This window comes from Lytechinus pictus, chromosome 11 (genome assembly GCF_037042905.1).
Source record: "Lytechinus pictus isolate F3 Inbred chromosome 11, Lp3.0, whole genome shotgun sequence".
NCBI lineage: Eukaryota > Metazoa > Echinodermata > Echinoidea > Temnopleuroida > Toxopneustidae > Lytechinus > Lytechinus pictus.
Genome location: NC_087255.1, coordinates 5,011,117 through 5,031,372, shown reverse-complemented (window position 1 = coordinate 5,031,372; position 20,256 = coordinate 5,011,117). Strand labels below are relative to the sequence as shown.

General features: G+C 34.7%; 1 protein-coding gene across 1 annotated transcript in view; it reads right to left on the bottom strand.

Annotated features, from left to right (window-relative positions):
- Positions 1-707: 707 nt before the first annotated feature.
- The window catches only part of LOC129271324 (protein Hook homolog 3-like), a 42,065-nt gene continuing 22,516 nt past the window's right edge, over positions 708-20,256 (bottom strand). The window contains exons 12-16 of the mRNA XM_054908700.2: positions 11,643-11,677; positions 10,509-10,591; positions 9,774-9,982; positions 8,970-9,041; positions 708-6,844 (exon numbers count right to left, since the gene is read on the bottom strand). Of these exons, the coding sequence (XP_054764675.2) occupies positions 6,704-6,844; positions 8,970-9,041; positions 9,774-9,982; positions 10,509-10,591; positions 11,643-11,677 (540 nt within the window). The 3' untranslated portion in view covers positions 708-6,703. The remainder of the gene's footprint in view (positions 6,845-8,969; positions 9,042-9,773; positions 9,983-10,508; positions 10,592-11,642; positions 11,678-20,256) is intronic.

Genomic DNA, 20,256 nt, shown 5'->3' with positions numbered 1-20,256 from the left:
TAAAAATATTATGTACAATAAGAGACCAAAATAATGAATTGTAAAGAAAGGGCTATGAAAAAAGGACTGTGGTATTGCCATGATGAACAATGTAATAAAATCACTAGGGCGGTATTATGAATTTCAGTTCAACTTAAGCAATGGTTTAAAACTCTGGACAAATTATGGGAAGTCAAAAATGCCAATTTACATCGTATGTTTCTAAGGTTTACTGTGCTCTATCCTCATGCTTCAACAGTAAAGAAAACTATTTTAGCAATCATTCCAAGAGAGTTACCAATGATTCATGAGCACATTGAACAATTGGCCATCTATAGCAGACTTTTTTTTGCTTGTCAAATTTTTTATTTGAGGAAACGACCTAAAATTTATGGTGAAAAACATTTTTTTCTTGTCAATTTTTTGAAGGTACGAAACGACCTAAAATTTGTGGTGAAGAATTTTTTTTCTTTCTTTCTTTTTGGTTGTCGACATTTCTTTCAGCTTGAACCCCCACCCCTTTCAAAAATCCAGCATACGTATGCCACGGATCCATAGTTAAACCTTAACTTCGGACCAGAGTTTGAATTAAACTTGAATTCCGAATACGGGGCTGGAAGTTTATATGTTTAAAAATATTTTTTCTATTCTTTTTCCTAGTGTGGCACAATCAATCACTAGTCACACTGAGAAAAAAAACCCCAAGAAATAAAGACACAAAACAATGATTTATTGTATAAAATATTTTGTATTGTACACAGTATGGGTACATGTCCATCATATTACAGGGTAAAGTATATTATGTACAGATATAATGTCAATATACAGTTGTATAGATATAGAGTCAATCGTCTGTATAGAATGATGTAATGAACTAAATGCAATTTACTATAATTAAAATGTTTTAAAAGATTTACATTTAGATGGTTATGTGATAACCATAATATGAAACCTGTAGCCCAATTTGCATTCAAATTTTGTAAAAAGTAACCATAATATCCACTGAGATTTTTACACATGGACTTCCATGTATGCCACTCATGTACACGTTAGAATAATGATGAAAAGGATTCCTTTCGACTTTGGCGCCAACATGAAGAGTGATTAGAAAACATTCATCCTAAGCACCTATCCAACACCCATATTGGTATGTAAGGATTACCAAAATCATGTCAACAAACTGGCCAATTTCCCGACCTCATTTGATTCCCTGTAATACTACATGTATATATGATTCATATCAATCAATTTAATTGGAGGAGCGAGACTTGAGTTATTTGAAAACCAGGATTGGGCGGGCATAACGCATGTGGTTCCTGCCCCAATGTTAAAAATCAAACTCATGAACAGGTCGGTGTTCTCAACTCTATAGGCATCGGAGGTAATATCCTGCATAAAAAGCCCTTTAACCTACTTGTTATTAAAATACATCAGTAATACATCAATTGAAAATAAAAAAGTATTCCATATAAAGGATAAATTTTAAAATTTTGAACTCTTATAATCACAAAGTGAAATATCCGTATCTAATTGCCTTCTTTGTGTGAAATAAGACAAGACTTCTGTTTGTGACATGCTTATTTAAAATCAAAATTATAACCTAATGCTGATCAAATTCTAGCTCAGAGATGCGGAGTCTAAATATTTACATCTGTACAGTTAGTTAGTTTAATACTGTTATAGGTCAGAGTGCGTGCACAATAGTCTGTCTACTTGCAAAGTTGATGTAATCTAATTCCATGCCCTATTTAAAAAAAAAAACAGTAAAATAACAATCAATATGTGCAGCACATCTATGAGAATGTATACATTTGCAAAACATAGCTTCGGTGACAACCATTAAAAAAATACTGCACTCCGCAAATTAAGCCATGGGCATTGAATTTACACAGTAAAAACATTGTTTTAAATGTTTAAACAACACTGTATGCTATATGAATTGCACAGCAGTTGTTTAACAGCTTAAACAACCATGCTTAATTTATTGAGAATTAAATATTAGAAATTAAACTTTGATGTTTAAGATTTCAAACACTTGTTTAAAACTGTTTAAACACCTACTGTGCGTTTCATATAGTAAGCAGCATAGTTTCAATTACTTTTAACAGTGTAAACTTTTAAACAGTGAACAGACATTTCATCATAGCATCATGCTGCAGTCAGACCCACGAAACCAACTCCATACCAACCGATGATACATCATTGAAAATAACATGTGAGATGTGGCCGGTCTGGATTCGAATGGACCGGTGTGACGGTGGCCTTTCAAAGCAATACAGGAAAATAAATATTTGAATTACGATCTGAATAATGAAAGAATGCGATACACACTGGAAGGATAAATGACTGGAAAAATTAATTGGCAAAAGGTAGAAGAATTATCAATTTGCCGTGAAACTTTGATTAGTGTCTGCTTTCTATTCAAATAATGATCATTATAAGCTACCATACATATTATGCGAACCAGCCCTCATCCACCAACCATGTACATGAGCATCTTGGCTATAATACTGTGAAAACAGCTGAAATTTTCAACATCAATGTTATTTTCTTGCTTGTAAATGTCTTTTAAACCTAATAAACACTCTTCTTTTGGCCTTCAGTTAAAGAAAATAAAATTTTCAGATATATTATTTTATTGAAAAGAAAACCATGGTTTACAAATGAACAGGACCAGTGAAGGAGACATTCCAACTGATGTATTTGTTTATAAAAGGCATAGAAATTGAAGCTAAAACACCGCAGGAGCCTTTCACCAATGTTTGGTCTGTGATTTTCAATAAGTTGCTCTCGGCCAATCCGAAGCAAGGATTTGCAAAGCTTGTAATAAAAGCCAGTGAAAATCATTGACCGTTTTGTGAAAACCTCCCCAGTTTGTTACAATGCATAAAAATGGCATCAACTTCACATAACAAAGATGTTTCACATACTCGATGGCCAGTTTCTTGTACGCATGGTATTGAATTCAAAAGCTGTGATGCTTATGTCTTTTGTAGAAAAAAAATAGCCATTTCGTGCACTGAATTTCAACAAAACTTATTGAGAGTTTTAAATCAGTCATAACACTTCCAAGAAAAATCAAAACATATTAAAAGATAAAACATATTTTTTTCATAAAAGTAGGGTAGTAATAACTTCAGTGGTACACTTATTTACAACACGTTTCTACAAGCACCATATGAATTCTTCTTTTTTTCTCTCTCTCTATATATGTACGCCCTTTTAGCCACCTTGAGAATTAAATCACTGGCCATGTACTTCTTGTGTTTAAAAAAAATCCATGGAAAATGAGATATCTCTCAGGCGATATACACATTGAATTCTTTGTACATTACAAATGACCAGTGATTTATTTCACAAGAAAGGCATATTCTCTTTAAAAGTTAATTAAAAGAGGTCTACTCTGTAAAGATTTAAAATTTTCATCTGTAAAGATTCTATAAATTACGCATAAATATCTATAAAAAAATTAAGATTTCAAAAATTAGTAGATACTTCTATTCGTGCTTAACTACAATATAATATGTACAGGCTACTAGCAATCGCATTATAGCGTATAAATAGCATTTGAATCACACTGAAAATTCTGCTAAATGCACTACCTAAGAAAAACGCTGATTTTTGTGTGGATACCACACTTGATGCGATATTGCTCCAAAATCGAATCAATAATCAACTGAAAAAAGGTGTTTTCTAATATCTGAGGAATGGTATTTTGATGTAAATTTTAGAGAAATTCAGATAAATTAGTCAGCGACCCATTACAGTTTAAGGTCATGCTGATGAATAATAATAATGATAATAGATCACATTAATACTGGTCCTCATACTTTTTTCTAGGACTTGTGGCATTGATATTACCCCAATCATAGCGATATCATATCTTACGAGCGGCTATTATTTGAAGTTGATTTACTTTAACCTAAATGCTAGCACTGGACCAAAATTGTTAATTTTACCACTCTCTGTTCACTATTGATAATTTTCATTGCCATTAAATCAACTGTCATTAACCACAAAAACAACATATGCTTGTGACTAAGTATCTGGTAACTACTCCCCTACAATACATACTTGTTGGGTGTAGATCCTGAAGAAAATAACAAATTTCCATGCAGCATATCTCATTAACAGTCTCATAACTTATGAACACCAAATTGTGTATAATACAATAAAATAAGTGCTTCTGCACAATATCATAATAAAACTTGATAATGTAAAATATCACATCCCTTGCATCATATTAAAATACATCTACGTCGCATTTCTGCTGCAATGGTGGTATTTGAAGCTGCAATACATCTTTATCCATCCCACTCTCATCTAGTATATTTTGTACAAATCACCGATACCTTTTTGTTCACATCGTAGGCAACTTAGTATGAAAATAAACTACTCAATTTGTCCATTTCAGAGTTCTGGCACATAGGCACTTTTAAGGAGCACAAAATATGTAAGCTCAGAATTACGATACAACATACTATTCTACGCATTTAATTCATCCTTCCTGAACATTTTCATCAATGAATCCTAATACATACATCTATATAGATCCCAGCATGGATGGGAATACTACAGAAGATAGGTGGGACATTAAATGCACTTTTAAATGCATTGAGAGTAGGTTTATACTATAATGCTGTAAAAAAACACAAAAAAACTGTGATCGTCGAGAAGAGAATCCTGAGGTTGCAGTCACACCAACCAATGTACTGCAAAGTGAACGATGTCTGTCTGGGCCCCGTCTTACAAATTGTTACAACTGATCCAATCAATCTCAACTGTATGGAAATCCATCCATACCACATTTTTTTTCTACATTTGCGGAATCTCCTAAGTAAACAAAGAGAATTACATCGAGTCTTCCAGAGAACAATGAATGTATGAATATACATCATATCTAGGAATTATTTTGAAAAAAATTCGCATTTTAAATGTTGACGTTGTTGGCTGTCCATAGTTGTGATTGATTGGATCAATTGCAACTCTTTGTGAGATGATTGGTATTGGTATTGGTGGTGATTTTTTACCTGATTGCTAAGAAAGCATGAATGCTTGTAAGCAAGCAACCAGAGGACCGACGGCTTAAGGTCCTCTCCGAAGGACCTGGTATTGAGGATTAATGCCTTACCAAAGGGCACTAGCGATTAATTATATATCAGACAATAGTGCAGAGCGCAAAATTATTTTTTGCTACTTAAATACATGGTTTTTGAAAAAATCCAGAGGAAAAGATGATGTTCTATCTGCTCAAAGTGACCGGACATCGGAAACCCACCCTATCATTTTCATTTTGAGCAAAGAAATCAAACAATTACTAGAACCCTTTTCCTTCCTGACATTAATCTCCTGGCAAGAAATCCATCCTATCGTATTTTCATTTTTTTCTTGAGGCAACAATTTTTTGGTGCGATTAAATCGAGGAGCTTCATTTTTTAAACATATCGAAGAGACGTGCAACACTTTGGGATCGTAAAGCTCCGATCTTTAAAGCCAAATCAATATAGAACAATACAATGCCTGTTTAAGCCACAATGATAATCTCAATTATCCAGAGTGTCTCAAATGAACTGCTTCTCTCAAGTATTCGTTGTGGGATTATTTATTAGTCGGCCAACCTATCAGGATTCAGTTGATCACCATAGGTGTCAAAATGCCCCCCCCCCCCAAAAAAAAAAAAAGGTGAATACAACTTCGAAAATACCCTACATTTTATAACTTCTTTCAATTAAAAAAAAAACAATACCACAAAAGAGTATCTAACACATAGCACATTTATGTCTTGTAACAGGCCTACCAACCTGTAAACTTACAAAATAGGAGTGATTCATTTAAAAAATAGGAGTCACAGAATATCTCCAATAGATGACTGTACATAATATCTGGACAAAAAAGGAGTTTTCTTTCCCTATATGATATAATGTATATTAAAAATTTCCAAAAAGGGGTAGTTGACAGGCCTGCTGTAAGGTATAATTACAGGTGAGTCTTCTTAAAAAGAAAGGAGTTAAAAATCACTTTTGAAAAATATAGTCTACACTGTCCTTGTTTGAAAATTTCTTCTTTTTTTTTTAAGCTGAAGAGACCTATAAAGCACAGGCAAAAACATTTAAGGTAAAAAGAGCACCACATTAAAAAAGAAAGTACAACTAGAAATGGCATCAAAAGAGATCTTTTAACGGGGTAATTAGTGAATAATCTACCCTCTTTCCAAACTCAGTTCCAATCATTTGCTGTAGATGAGTTAAAGATATAATCTGGAAAACTGTCTCAATATTTTTTCACATTTTGAAAAAAAATATATATTGAACAGGAAAGCATGATGTGCAATATAATGCATGTAAAAAAAGGACCAAAATTCACAAAGGTGGTTTTGAATCCATGGTTGAAAACCATGGTTTTGGTGCACAAATCTTATGAAACCATGCTTTTGAAACACAGATTCCAAACCTCTGAGAATAGAGGTCACTGTCCATAACTAAAAGGCAACAATATCTTGCACAACCATTGTGTGTACACTGTAAAGTGACAGTATGCTTCACAAAAGAACATAAATTATGCAATATTGATGGATTGCAAGAATACTACAGCCGAGTGTACATTACGCGAGGGCTTGTAAATCAAATTCTTCAACAGTGGGACATGAATGCACTCTACATATGCTGAGGTTCTGTATGAAAAAAAAGAAGTCTCTAATTTGCCTAAGGCAGGAGTTGGGCCCTGGTTATCTCGCCGAGTTGGCACTGCTGTTCATGATGGCCTGAGATCTGCGGCTGGATGCTTGCCTCTGCCGGGCGAGGAACGACTGGCCCCCGCTGGTATGGGACAGCCTGTCCTCGGCAGCCTTGCGGTGGAGTTGCATTCCCTAGGAAGTGGAGGAGAGGAAAGTAATCACCATGTTTATTAAACTCCGTGAATACCAAATTCTTTTATTCCCATAGTCACTGTTGGGTAACTTCGTGGTTATCACACTCAATCTTTATTCATTTTATTAAATATAGCATTTAAAGGTAAAAATCCCGGGGGGGGGGGGGCACTCAAATTATATTTTGATGGGTATGTGCCTCATAAAACCCTGAAATGGGGTCTAGGGAACTGAACTAAAAGGGTAAAATTTGGGGTCTTGGGAACTACATATATACCAGGTGGTGTGAAAAACAGGATCTATGGAACGGGATCGCAGTACTGTAGTGTAGGTACGGAGGTATGTGCACGCACGCTGTGCATGTATACGTGGGCGCTAGCCATACATAAAGCTGCTAGCAGCTATGGAGGGAGTTGTGAAGCTGTGCAAGCAGCTCCTGCATGCTGGACAACTTTGGCACGGCTGGGGAACTAAGATGTCTCGTAACAGGGGTCTTGCGAGAGGGGGCAGGGCGGCTTCTAAACAGAACTTTTGTCATTCTGAGTATCTAGAGAACTGAAAATTAGGTCTGAAAAAGGGGTCATCAAAGCGACACATCCCCGTATCACCAATGAATGTGAGAGCCCCCCTCCCCTGCCTTAAAAAATACACCAATGAAAGGGTAATACTAAAGTTGGCCACATAAGGAATTAAAGTTACTTAAACAAGGCTTCTAATATTTAATTTCAATGAAAGGAAATGAGAAATGGCATGCTAACCCCTCCTAAGGGATCTTTTCTAATGATTATGATTCCCCTCTCTGATGTTTCTCTGAGAGATTATGTGGACCTTGACACTATGGTATCATACGGATATTCAGTGGCCATCTACAGAACCTCAAAGAGACACAACAATTATAGGCATTTCAGGTAATTATGGGTTCAACAGATTGATATTCATAATTTAAAGAGGAATCCAACCCAAATAAATAGCTGTTTCATCGGAAGAAGAAATATCAGATAAGTAAATTGGTGAAAGTTTTGACAAAACTGGACAAACTGTAAGTTATAAATTTTGAAACGTTGTAAAAATTGGTAATCGCTATACGCATGGAGATTTCAAATTGGCCTCATTGGTGTTTTCATAGTGATGTACATAGGCAAGGATTACTCTCCCATTTACTCCGATACATACAATTGTTAAATTGTTGTTTTTTCAAAGCTTTATTCAAAACTATATTTTTCTTTCATGAGATTATAAAGCATTATGCTAAATTGGTTATATTTGGATTACTGGCCCAGGGAAAAGGTACTTTAGAGAAAACCACAAATCCTTTATAAGTACATGGCCTATGGGAAAGTTGTCCTCAGTTGTAAAAATTTACTTATTCAGTTGCCAATTTGAAATTCACATAGTTTTCGGGATCTCAGTTTTAAAACAGTCATAACTTTCTTATTGCTTGACCGATTTCTTTCAAACTTTCACCATTCTGTTTAACTTATTTTTCTCCTTTAACCACACAACATTTTATGACCATGGTTGGTTTACCATTTACTAGAAATTAACCGTTACACAGTAGACGGTGTGAATCACATAAGATTTTTCATCAAAGAAAAGAATGATTTAAAGGGGAAGTTCACCCTAAAGAATAAAGAAAAGTTTGTTGTCAAAATAGCAGAACAAATAATAAAGAATATTGGTGACGTTGGAGGAAAATCCATAGAAGATCAACTTAGAATTTAAAGGTTTAAAGGTTTATATTTGTGACATCATAAATGAGCAGCTGCCCAAGATGTTATGTAATATAAAATGCATAAACTTAATTTTTTTAATGGATCGTGATTATTTATTTTAATTTTCTCTAGAAACGGATATGAAATGATTTGTCTATTGATATACTGAAGGTACAGTAAAAACAATTTTCTGAGAAAATGACATTTCATTGATTTTTCTATCATATGATATGTAGTGAAGCTGCTTACATATGACGTCACAAATCAAATTAAAATTCTAATAACTTTTTTTATTCTTTGATGGATTTTCCTCAAACCTTTGGCAATATTATTATTTTTTTTTCTGCTTTTTTTACAATAAACTTTTTGTCAGGGTGGGTGAACTTCCCCTTTAACATATCATAAGAACTTACCAGATTATACCAAGCTGAAACAACTAATTTTTCTTCAGTGTCTCTTGTGACCTTTGACTTGTCCCGCTCATGCTGAAAGGTAGAAAGATATCAATACCATCGGTAAATATATTTCCATTTGTGATGTAAAAAATTTTCCAACCCTTGTTTCCAATTCCTAAAATCCAGTCTAAAAAATGTAAAATGATGTATTTAGGTTATGTATAATGATGAATTTGTGGTCAATGTGATTGTGTTTCCTTTTCTTTCTTTTTCTCTCTCTCTCTCTCTCTCTTTCTTTCTCATACTACCTGTTTAGAGCACTAAGAGACTCAACTGTAATTTGCGCTATATAAAATTGAGTTTTATTATTATTTTGCTTTAGACTGAAATTTCTGACTCGATACCTTTACTTTTCCAGATTATATTCACAATTTTCATTGACAAATCTGAGCATATAATCATGATAATAATAATAGGTCAACTTATATCATGCCGTTACTATATGCATAACTCTATTGCACTTATTGCTTGGTATTATATGATTACACCAGCTATAACTGATCAAATCGTGCAAAGAGGACGAACGCGCAGTACTGCGTATTAACCATTAAGATTGTGCATTACATAACAAGTCCACAATAAAGCATGACTCTGAAGTCACACTTAACTTTTTGTGGAACACCCCCCGGCTATTGCAACAATGGGTGCTAACTGATTTCCTACAGCTAAAATTTGTCTATCAAACGTAAATTTGAAACGGTATGTGTAATTGACTGCAAATATTTTCTTGCAACGCCCGGACCCTGATGAACTAGACCTCACCTCTAGATGCTCAATGAGCTTTTGTTTTTCCTGAAGTTGGCTCCGGAGCAGTTGAATCTCCGAGGTTGAAGCACCGGTGCTGTGCTTAGGGTCTAGGGTTCTGATCACGGATTTAGCCTTCTCCAGGTACTTCCGATACCTCTCCTCCATCGATCGCATCTCATCTTCTTTCTTCTGTAAGACGTCTTTCAGCTTGTGCACTTGTTCATCTGCATTTTTTTTAATGAATGAGAAATTCAATCAAATTTGTCTTGTCTCAATACTTTTTGTTTTACTATACTGGCTGATGTTGATTAGGTAGCATGTTTAATAAGGCGGTTTGTAAGTTACATGCCTCAATGCCCCAAAATAATAAAAAATAATATATTGATACCTTAGATTTCTTATCTATATAACAGTTGTAAGGGACAAAATTGCTATATCTTTTCCAATATACATTGTATAAATATTTTTTGATGGCCTTAAATTGAATTTTTTTCAAGGCAAAAATGCTTTCAAGCAGAACTGATCCCTGCACTCTTCCCACCCTAAAAAAAAAAATCTACCCAGCTACTTTGCTTTTTCTGTCTATGATCTCTCAGCACAAATGGCAAGAAGCAAGTTCTTTTTTTTTTCTTTCTTATAAACATTTGCTGCTTTGCATAAGGGTTATCAGAACCTACTTGAATATCTTGTGCTGTATTCTGTGTTTCAAAATTATATCACAAAATATAAATTCACAAAATGATCACTCACTGGTGGTTGTAAATTTAGGCTCCAAGTCATCGATATGTGCCTTCTTTCTTGTTAATTCTGTCTCGCTTTCCCTGAGTTTCTCTCTGCATTATGAAAAAAAAATCAAGAAAAGACAATGAAACAATCGAACAAAACTGTCAAAATTATATATTTCACATGGAAACAAAGTAACTTCAAAAATACATTTTGAGAATTGAAAATAATCATGTATGAATATACATGTGTAAGACTGAACGATATTGACTATTTTGGGCACTTTACTACCACGTTACAAAAGCAAGTTAAAGGATATATTTGAACTTTGAAGAATAATCCCTTTCAGCAGCTTCAAAGCTATCCAGGTGGGCATTTCATGAAGCTGTTCACTGGTGAACTCTTCTTACGCGCTAAATAGTCACCAATGAACATGTAATGGGGAATATGATTTACCACAAGAAAGGATCACCAGTCGTTCTTAAAGTCACTCTTAACTTTCGAACAACTATATGAAACAGCCCCCAGGGATGAAAACATTCTGTGTATCAGTGCAAAGTGCCATGGTGAAGTAATTTGAAATTTCACTTATACAGTATACATTAGAAGTGAGTGTGCACCATGCAAGTAAAAAATGCCTCTTAGATTACAGCATAAGAGACCCAACAGGAGGCTGCATCGCGCGGATGAATGGCAGTGCAGCCTCTCTAAATACAGCTAGATTTGTTCCTTCTACAACAGATCCTGGTAGGTGATTCCAAATTTTGACAGTACGTGGGAAGGAGAAATTGTAATCCTAATAAGTTATAGAGTAGCGAAGTGTGACGTCAGCTGCCATGGTGTCATGGCGGGCTGGTTCTAAACAGAGTTGCAGCTGACGATCGTCTGTACACATTTGTATTTGCAAATGACATTGGCTCGTCTGAAAAATAGGTTGCAAGCGATCAAATTCCAATAGCAGCCATTTTCTCTTATGAGAAACACACGCTTTCATTCGGCGGGTTCATTTGAGTAGAACCAGGCCGTCATGACACCATGACCATCGCTCGGTACTCTATTGAAATATCAATTTTTTTCTAAATCTGACAGTAAATCTACCCTATTCCGTCACTAGATGATTAAATACTGTTTGTTAAAATTGGATTCATTAACTCAACTTACTTGTGTTCCTGCAGTTTCTTCCGAAGTTCTTGGTTCTATTCAAAAGAGGGAGAGAAATGGGAAAGAGATACAATTAAGTACAATTGACTCAAAACATGGATACTTTTAAAGATCATGCTGTACATGTACACGTATGTATGGGAAAGATTTGATTTAATCTGGGGAAAATGAATATTCAGTGAAGATTCAATTTTTGCTCTCAAGATCTACAAATGGCAAACGTGAATTTCCCTATTTTAAATGCATGTGATTATACCAAATCTTTACAATAACTGAAGCACCTTGAGCATCTAATCAAGATGGAAAGTGCGCTATACAAATCTCATGTATTATTATTATTATTATTATTAAAGAAGAAATATAAAGAGACTTCATTATGACTTGATATTTGATCATCCATATTCTTGTTGTGATTTACATAATAATGCCAACAACGGACTTTGCCTTTTTTCCCCTAAAAACCCTAATGATAAATTTATCAGGATAATTTTTTAGATACTGGCCCTTACAGGTGATATATGTATGTTACTGCAAAATGACATGAATAATCACCTTTTAAGTATAACTCAAAATATTTCAAACAAATACATGAATTGCAATTGTATCAATGGTCTGTGAACAAAATGGTTTATAGGTTTTGCTCTTATGACCATTTAGCTACACTATACTTGCAATGATTAATATATTTCTATATTTTCATACCAAAATATTACATGTTAACACTACAGGCTGTTTTGTTGCACTCAAAACGTCATGTGCATGTTTTTTGTCATAACTACAGTGTACATGTACATGTATAATTATTTAAATACTTCAGGCTTTGCTCTAGCACACATTACTATATTTCTTTTCAATACCAAAATTGATAATTTCTTTAAAGCACGACTGTTGGCTAATGTGCACAAGTGCATAAATGTGAAGACAAATATGTTTTGCATAAAGCGATATGGTATAATGAGCGGTGTCTATTCAAACTGAAAGTGGAAAGTAGCATCCCAGTCACCGATATTAGCATTAACGGGCTGTCACACCGGAGGCCCGTAACACAAAGCTTAGCAATGATTGTGGAATATTTTTTCTATAATTGATTGCATTGACTACAATGTTCAATCAATCGTAAAAATAAAGCGTACGATTGATTGCTAACCTTTGTGTTGCGGGACCCTGGACGTTTTAACCAGTAACGTACTGTACATATGGCAAGCCATTTTCTTATTTCATTCCATTTCTTAATATCAACAAATCTTTTTATAAACTATAGTAAATAAGATGATAATGGCTGCTATTACTCAAGCATTTATTTTGCTTACTATACAGTGCGTCCCAGAAAAAACGAAACCGAGATTTGGAGATGATTTATCATAACTTTATCATAAATACAATAGACAAATGACCTACCAATGTAAAGCTTAGAATCTCCTCTTTCATCTGATATTACTTATATTATTCCTCATTCACGCATGAGTGAGCAAAAACAATTCAAAGAAAAGATGCCAAAAACTCATTTGGCGGGGGGTATCTGAATTTCAAAAAGAAAATCACATGACTAAAAAGTTCAATATCTGCTCTTTTGTTTGATACCTTAATCACAGAAAATGGTCAAGAAGTAAAAAAGTTATGATCCCTCGAAACAATGCTTGTATTTCAATAATTTCATAAAATAAACGTGTTTTCACTGGTTTCCCACAGAAGTAAACTCACGGTAACAAAAGACTTAATGCATGGCTGATCATAAACAAAACGGAGTGTCGAGTGAGTTTGAACGCTAGCCTATTAAACCTCTTCATTTTATGAAATTATTGAAATTCAAGCCTAATTTCAAATAACCAGAACTTTGTTATTTCTTGACCATTTTCTGTAATTGAGGTATCAAATTAAAGAGCAGATATTGAACTTTTTAAAAATGTGGTTTTCTTTTTAAAACCCAGATACGCCCGCCAAGTGACTTTTTGGTATCCCCTTTTCAAATTGTTTTTGCTCACTCATGCGTGAATGAGAAATAATTTAAGTAATTTCAGATGAAAGAGGAGATTCTAAGCTTTAAAATGGTAGGTCATTTGTCTATTGTATTTGTGATTAAGTTATGATAAATCATCGATAAATCTCGGTTTCGTTTTTTGTGGGACGCACTGTATATAGTATTCCACTGCAAATGTTTTTCATTTGTTTGTCTTATAAATGCTTAAACTGTATTATGTCTAAATTTTGTAATTACTCTGCTACGAATTTGTCACATTGCAATGCACTTTTATGTCATACTACTATTATGTTTACCGGTAAGTATTGTAAATTTATTATGACTTTACAATAAATGCAGAAACTCCTGCATAAAAAAAAAATGGTTCCATGGCACGTTGCATTATTGACAACAGGCTATTGTTGAAAACAAGAATGGAATGCTTCATAACGACTAGTAGTGGAGCGGTTATGTGAGGAAATGGTTTTCAATATGTACATTGGCAACTGCTCATTAAAACACTCATTAAAATGTCCTCAGGTGTGACAACCCCCTTTATTGATAGTGAAAGCGTTTGCTGAGAAAGAGAAGGCAACATGAAGAAATACATTTGTTATACATATATAGAAAAGGGGGTTGGTGAATCAGTGACATGATATTTGCTCTGGCGACAATTGCTCCTAGCTTTATTTCGTCTAAGATAAAGGGTTAGGATTAGGGTGACAATAAAGGTTTTATGTTAGGTTTAGGACAGGGTATAGTTGGTCATTAGGGTTGAGGTTGGTCATTCCATTGATGTGTGGAATTTGCAGAGGAGCAATTGTCGCCGGAGCAAATGTCATGGACCTGGTGAATCATCCGCATACCGCTCCTACAAATTAAATTCAGGTATGGTCATGTTCCCTTTAGCCTGAAAGTAAAGAGATTTGAATCTCCCTCCCGATTTGAGCCCCCCCCCCCCCTACATTTTTCAAGCATGCACACATATTTTAAAGGCTTCGTAATATCATTTGAAACAGAGCCATGACAATGAATTTCTGGAGTCAATTACATTTGCTTGAGTATTTAAGTGATTTTTCACTAGTTTTAAATATTCCTCATTTCAAGAAGTTTGTCCCAGGAATTGATGGTCATTTCAAGTTAGGCAACTGCACACCGTATTGTGAAGTTTGTCCCAGGAATTATACGTCATTTCATGTTAGGCAACTGCACACCGTATTGTGAAGCTTGTCCCAGGAAGTACACGTCAACTTGTTTGCAATCAATACATGTCTGTTCTAGGAGTAGGCCACGATAATAACATGCTAGAATCATGCTTGAGAATCTTTGTGTTCAAGCATGGTTACGCAGAGCCGAGTTAAAAATGCACAATTTTCATGTTATAAGAAGTTGCTTTTTGACTGATAAAGAAGAAACAAACTTTGTTTTACAATCTCAAAGAAAGGCCTCAGACAATTGTGATTCTAATTTTGAAAATATTTGCCCGAATGCAGCCCAAGTAACATGGCAGGATACTGGTATCTTATCCAGCTGCCCTGTGACCGTCGGCCTGCCTGTCTCATTTGCCGGCATTGACTGCCGGCCTCTACTTCATCCTTATAGGTAACCAGAATAAATGATTCAACTCTTCAAACAACACTAGCAATTACAACAAAAGATTAATGATTTCATAAGCCCGGAAAGTGCAAAGAGCAATATTTTTTTCCAGAATATAGGAAACTTTTAAATTACAGAGAGTGAATAATGGTGGCTATTAAAGCATATTGTTAACAGTAAAAGCAACACAGTGAAATGGGAATATGAGAAATATTCTGATTGTAAAAGGGAATATTAAAGAGAAAATGAAGAATTTACATGTACAGGTAAATGTTAACACACAATGCACAGCAACATAGATTGCGTCTTCTTCCAAACTGATAGAATTGTTTTGAGCACAAACTTACTGGAATAAACGGCAAAATCTTTATATCAATTTTATTTTCATTATCTTATTTACAAGGTTACATTTGTATAATAATAATCCTGCATTTATCAAATTGGTATCAATACTTCTGTGCACAACATTCTAGTGAGCATGTTTGGAACACAGGGGGGAGGGGGAGGGGGTGTTAGAATGGGCATCCCTTCCAGAAAACAAGTAAAATGATGCAATGTATGAACATGCATGAATAGATAACATGCAAAACAATTCCAAAGTCACTGACTAATGATATCACCTTTGACCTTTTTTTAGAAAGCTTCCTTCGCATAATTAGTTTCTGTGTGCTAAAGAGGACCATACATAACCATAGTCTCCTCATTGTGTAGTCCCACACATAAGGGGTACGATAGAAATAACCAATTAATTTGGAGGCATATTTTTATCATCCTTAGAAATAAAGCTTATTTTTATTGCATTTGACAATGTCCCAGCCTCTTGGCTTCTTTTAAAAAAAAGCTGCCCAATGCGGATATATATCTTGTAATTTTTTGTGTGGATATTATTATTAAAATGGTATCGATGGTCATTGTGAGCTGCAAAAGTGGAATACATGTTGATAATTTGAAAGAAATAAAGCACAAAAAGGAGAAGCCAACACCGCAAAAGCTCCCCTAATTAATGGACTCACAAAGAGCAAAAGCCACACAAATGATTTTAAATCAAATCCCAAATAGTCAAGTCATACTCACAAACTGAATGTTTGGTAGAAGGGGATTAACAGAGAGAGGATGATTGGATGGGATTAATTGGGGTATAAAGAGGATAAAAATGGGGGAAGGGTGGGGGAAAGATGCAGGGTTAAAAATGGGGGAAAGTAAATACAAATGCATAATAAATAATACAAGTCAATTAAACATCAATTAGTTGTATAACATGCATGGATTTTAAATGCAAAACATGTTAGTATACATGTACCAGTATATGATATATGTATTTTCACAAATGATATAATAATGACAATAATAATTATAAATAATTACAAAAAAAATGTTTTAATCTTATGCCCCATTGACAGTTAAAAAATAGATGGGGCATGCCCTGGCCAAATTCACTGTACATACATGTACTCATAACATAAATATTGATTAAAAACAGTAAAATAAATTATAGCATGATAGTAGGTTTGTTAATAGATAGTTATTCCCACAATTTTGCTGTTGCTTTCTTTAAGCAGGAGAAAGTGCAAACCTGTAATCAAAATCAAAACATCCATTTTAAACAAGTCATCATGGCCCAACATGTTACAGGTTGAAATCTGAGAATTCATTTTTAATAAAAATTACTCCTATTTTAAGATCCTTACATTGGCTCCCTGTAAAACAGCGTATTATGTTCAAGATTTTGTTGTTAACTTTTCATTGTGTTCATGGCTCATCTCCCCAGTACCTTATTTCACTTATCAAAAGTTATACCCCTTCAAGATCCTTACGTTCCTCCTTTTCCAATTCTCTTGTTACCCCCAAAATTTCCAAAACCTGGGGTGAAAGATCATTTGTTTACTCATCCTCTAAGCTATGGAATAGCCTCCCTCAAAACATCAAACAATGCTTGACTTCTGAAACTTTTAAACATTACCTCAAAACATTTCTGTTCAATTCTTCTTAATTTCTTTTATAATTTCCTAAAAAGCGCCTTGAGCACTCTACAGAGTGGATTTGGCGCGATATAAGTCTAATTATTATTATTATTATTATTAACAAACTTTCAGATCCAACTTTTCAATTCTATTGATCATCAATAGATAATTCCATGCGTGTTGAGGAGTGAGCAAAAATATACAGCATCTTTTAATAGGGGCGAGGTTCAGCTGATTAGAAATTCTTGAAAAATAGCCAGAATAAGAATAACAATAAAAACAGAAGTCAGATTTATCAAAGCAAAAGACAATAATGGATATACAGGGAAGCACTAAAATAAACCAATAAATACTGTATTTGGAGTAAATACATGTTGTTATAAAGGATAATTCATATAATAACAAACAAACTCATATAAGTAGGCATGTGAAGAATTGTGTAATTAAAATGCAGCACTCAATTGTGGATTCTTTAAGAAAAAAATTAAAATAAAATGTCAAATAATACATGTAGGAGTGGGCAATTGATCAGTTGCTAGAGGAGATAAGCAATTTCTCTAGGGGGTGTCAAGTTGTGTCAATCACAAGAAACTTGCCATCAATTCGGTGGATTCACAATATTGCATGCCATCTATCGGTTGCAGCGATCAGTGGCGGCCGCACAGAAGCGTTGTTAGCGTGACAGAACGCTAACAGTAGGGTCAGTCACATCTTTCACGGGCGACACCGCCTAGACGCATTGTTTTCACTAACAGAGCACTAACAGGATGCATATCGGTATCGATAAACTCACAGAAGCTTAGCCGAATTCCTAATAATCTAACAATAAAAGGCCCAGCAGAAGCTAACAGTGGCGCTAATGTTAATACAAATCGCTAACAGTGCCAAGGGCACCAATAGTGACGATGTTAGTGAATAATTTCTCCTTTTAAAACTGGTCTCCCTTTCTTATACCAAGTAATTTAAAATAGACCTCGACCGAATTAAAGGGGTATTTCGGGCCCACACAATAATATATGAATAAATGGAGTAAAATTAGATGAGCACTGTTGCTGAAAATGTCATCAAAATCTGATTAAAAAAAACAAAATTCTTGTATATAAAAAATTTAACACTGTATTTTGCAAATGATATTACTGAGCAGCATGTGGCCATGAATATGCAATAAATGGAACGATGATGCCATATCCTCTAGCTCTTTCCCCTTTTTCTGATTTTATTGAAATGAACTCGTAATTGTCTCGAATGTGTGTATGTCACCCGAGTAACAAAATGATGATCTTTGAAGCAATATTCTGGGTGGACAAAATTTAAATAAACCTCATTTTGTATGATACAACAGACCCTCATTGCATATTCCTGAAGACATGAATATAAATTTCACCGAAATAGGACCTAATGCAAAATTTTAATTTTTTGTATTCATTTTCAATTTTTATCAATTTATCAGTGTTTTTCTCCCACTTTACTGTTCAAACCGTATTATTTTCTTTAGCCTGGAGTACCCCTTTCAGAATGGGTATAGCGGGGGATGGTGATTAGTGTCAAGATATGATACTTTTCATCAAGATTTTTTCTTCCAAGATATATCATTTTTTAAAGTCTTGGAAGACATTTTAAGAATAGACCCTACATTAGAAAGAAGAACAATAGCTGATGAAATTCATCGCATGATAATCATCATTGGCAAATACTCTATCATGAGCATGATGAGTGAAGTCTGTGAAGAGCATTTTCAAACAAAAGAAACTGATGAAAAGTGGGATTGCATTTTCTTTTGGTACAGAATCTCCATCGTAATATCATGATAGGCTAATTTCTTGATCTTTTTAAAGCTTATTCGATATTTTTAAAATTAAATTAATAAATATATATTTACTACTTGCTGTCATTTCATGTTTAAAATGTAATAATAAGGAAATTTTTGTAGGCCTATATAATAATAAATGGCATTCCTTTACCCTTTCCTAGACAAGATTTAAACTTGTAGGATGTGCAAATAATCATAACTAACTTTTAAGTTAAATCTAGATCACTACGCACAAATTATAGATTTTGCCTGACTCAATCCCCTAACAACGCCTAACGGCGCCCTAACAGTGCTTTCTGCGCCTTCTGTCATGTCTGTGCGATCATTCTACCTATGTTGTTAGTAGCTGATTTGTTAAAGAATAATGATATACAGATTGTGATGCCAAGCGTTGATCCCAGATGTAAATAATGCATTAATAGCTCCATGCTTTGACATTAGCCAACGCGGCGAGATTACCGGTTGTAACAGGGCCATTTGTTAGCGCAGTGTTAGCGCAATGTTAAGCTAACAGCGTTTCTGTGCGGCCGATACAGGCCGATTGTCTAACTTCGCAGTCGACACCCGTCCGCGCAAAGGCGCAGGTATCGCACAGTGCTAGGGTACTGAAATATGAATGTGATGCTTCAAAAATGAAAACCATATGGCAGGAATTCACCAAAAACGGTTTAAATTTCGCACAGAAATATTTGGGCAAATTTCTCTCCCACCTCCTGGACCCTAATAAACAATCTTCCAACGCTGAATAATCACATGCATACATGCACTTTATTACTAGTGCGTGCAACAGATGTCGACCGACTGTTTCCCATGAGGAATTGCGAATTTGGCCAGTCCGCTGCAACCGATAGATGGCGCACTGTATTGTGAATCCACCGAATTGAAAGTCAATTTCAGGTCCTGAAAATCATGTCTTCAAATTAATTGCAAATTTGTATCTGATTGCAGTTCAGAACGTATGAATTGATAAAATGGATCTATCTATTGCACATTTGCAATTTATAAAGTTCCTTGCAAGACCCTCTTTGAGGGGGCACTGCAAGAAACTTGTAATTAATACCAAGTAATTAGTAAATTTCAGACCCCAACATCCATCATAAATTTTGAATTACAATTGATTGCTGGGCTCCGTGACACAAAGGTCTGCAATCGATCCACAGAGAGCAAGACCGCTGAAAGACCTTTCAAAGACCATGAATTTTGGTCGATCTTACAGAGGTCTCTCAATGAACCTACAATGGTCTTTGAGGTCTTACACAAGTCCTGACCGATCTATCAGTGGTCTTCGTG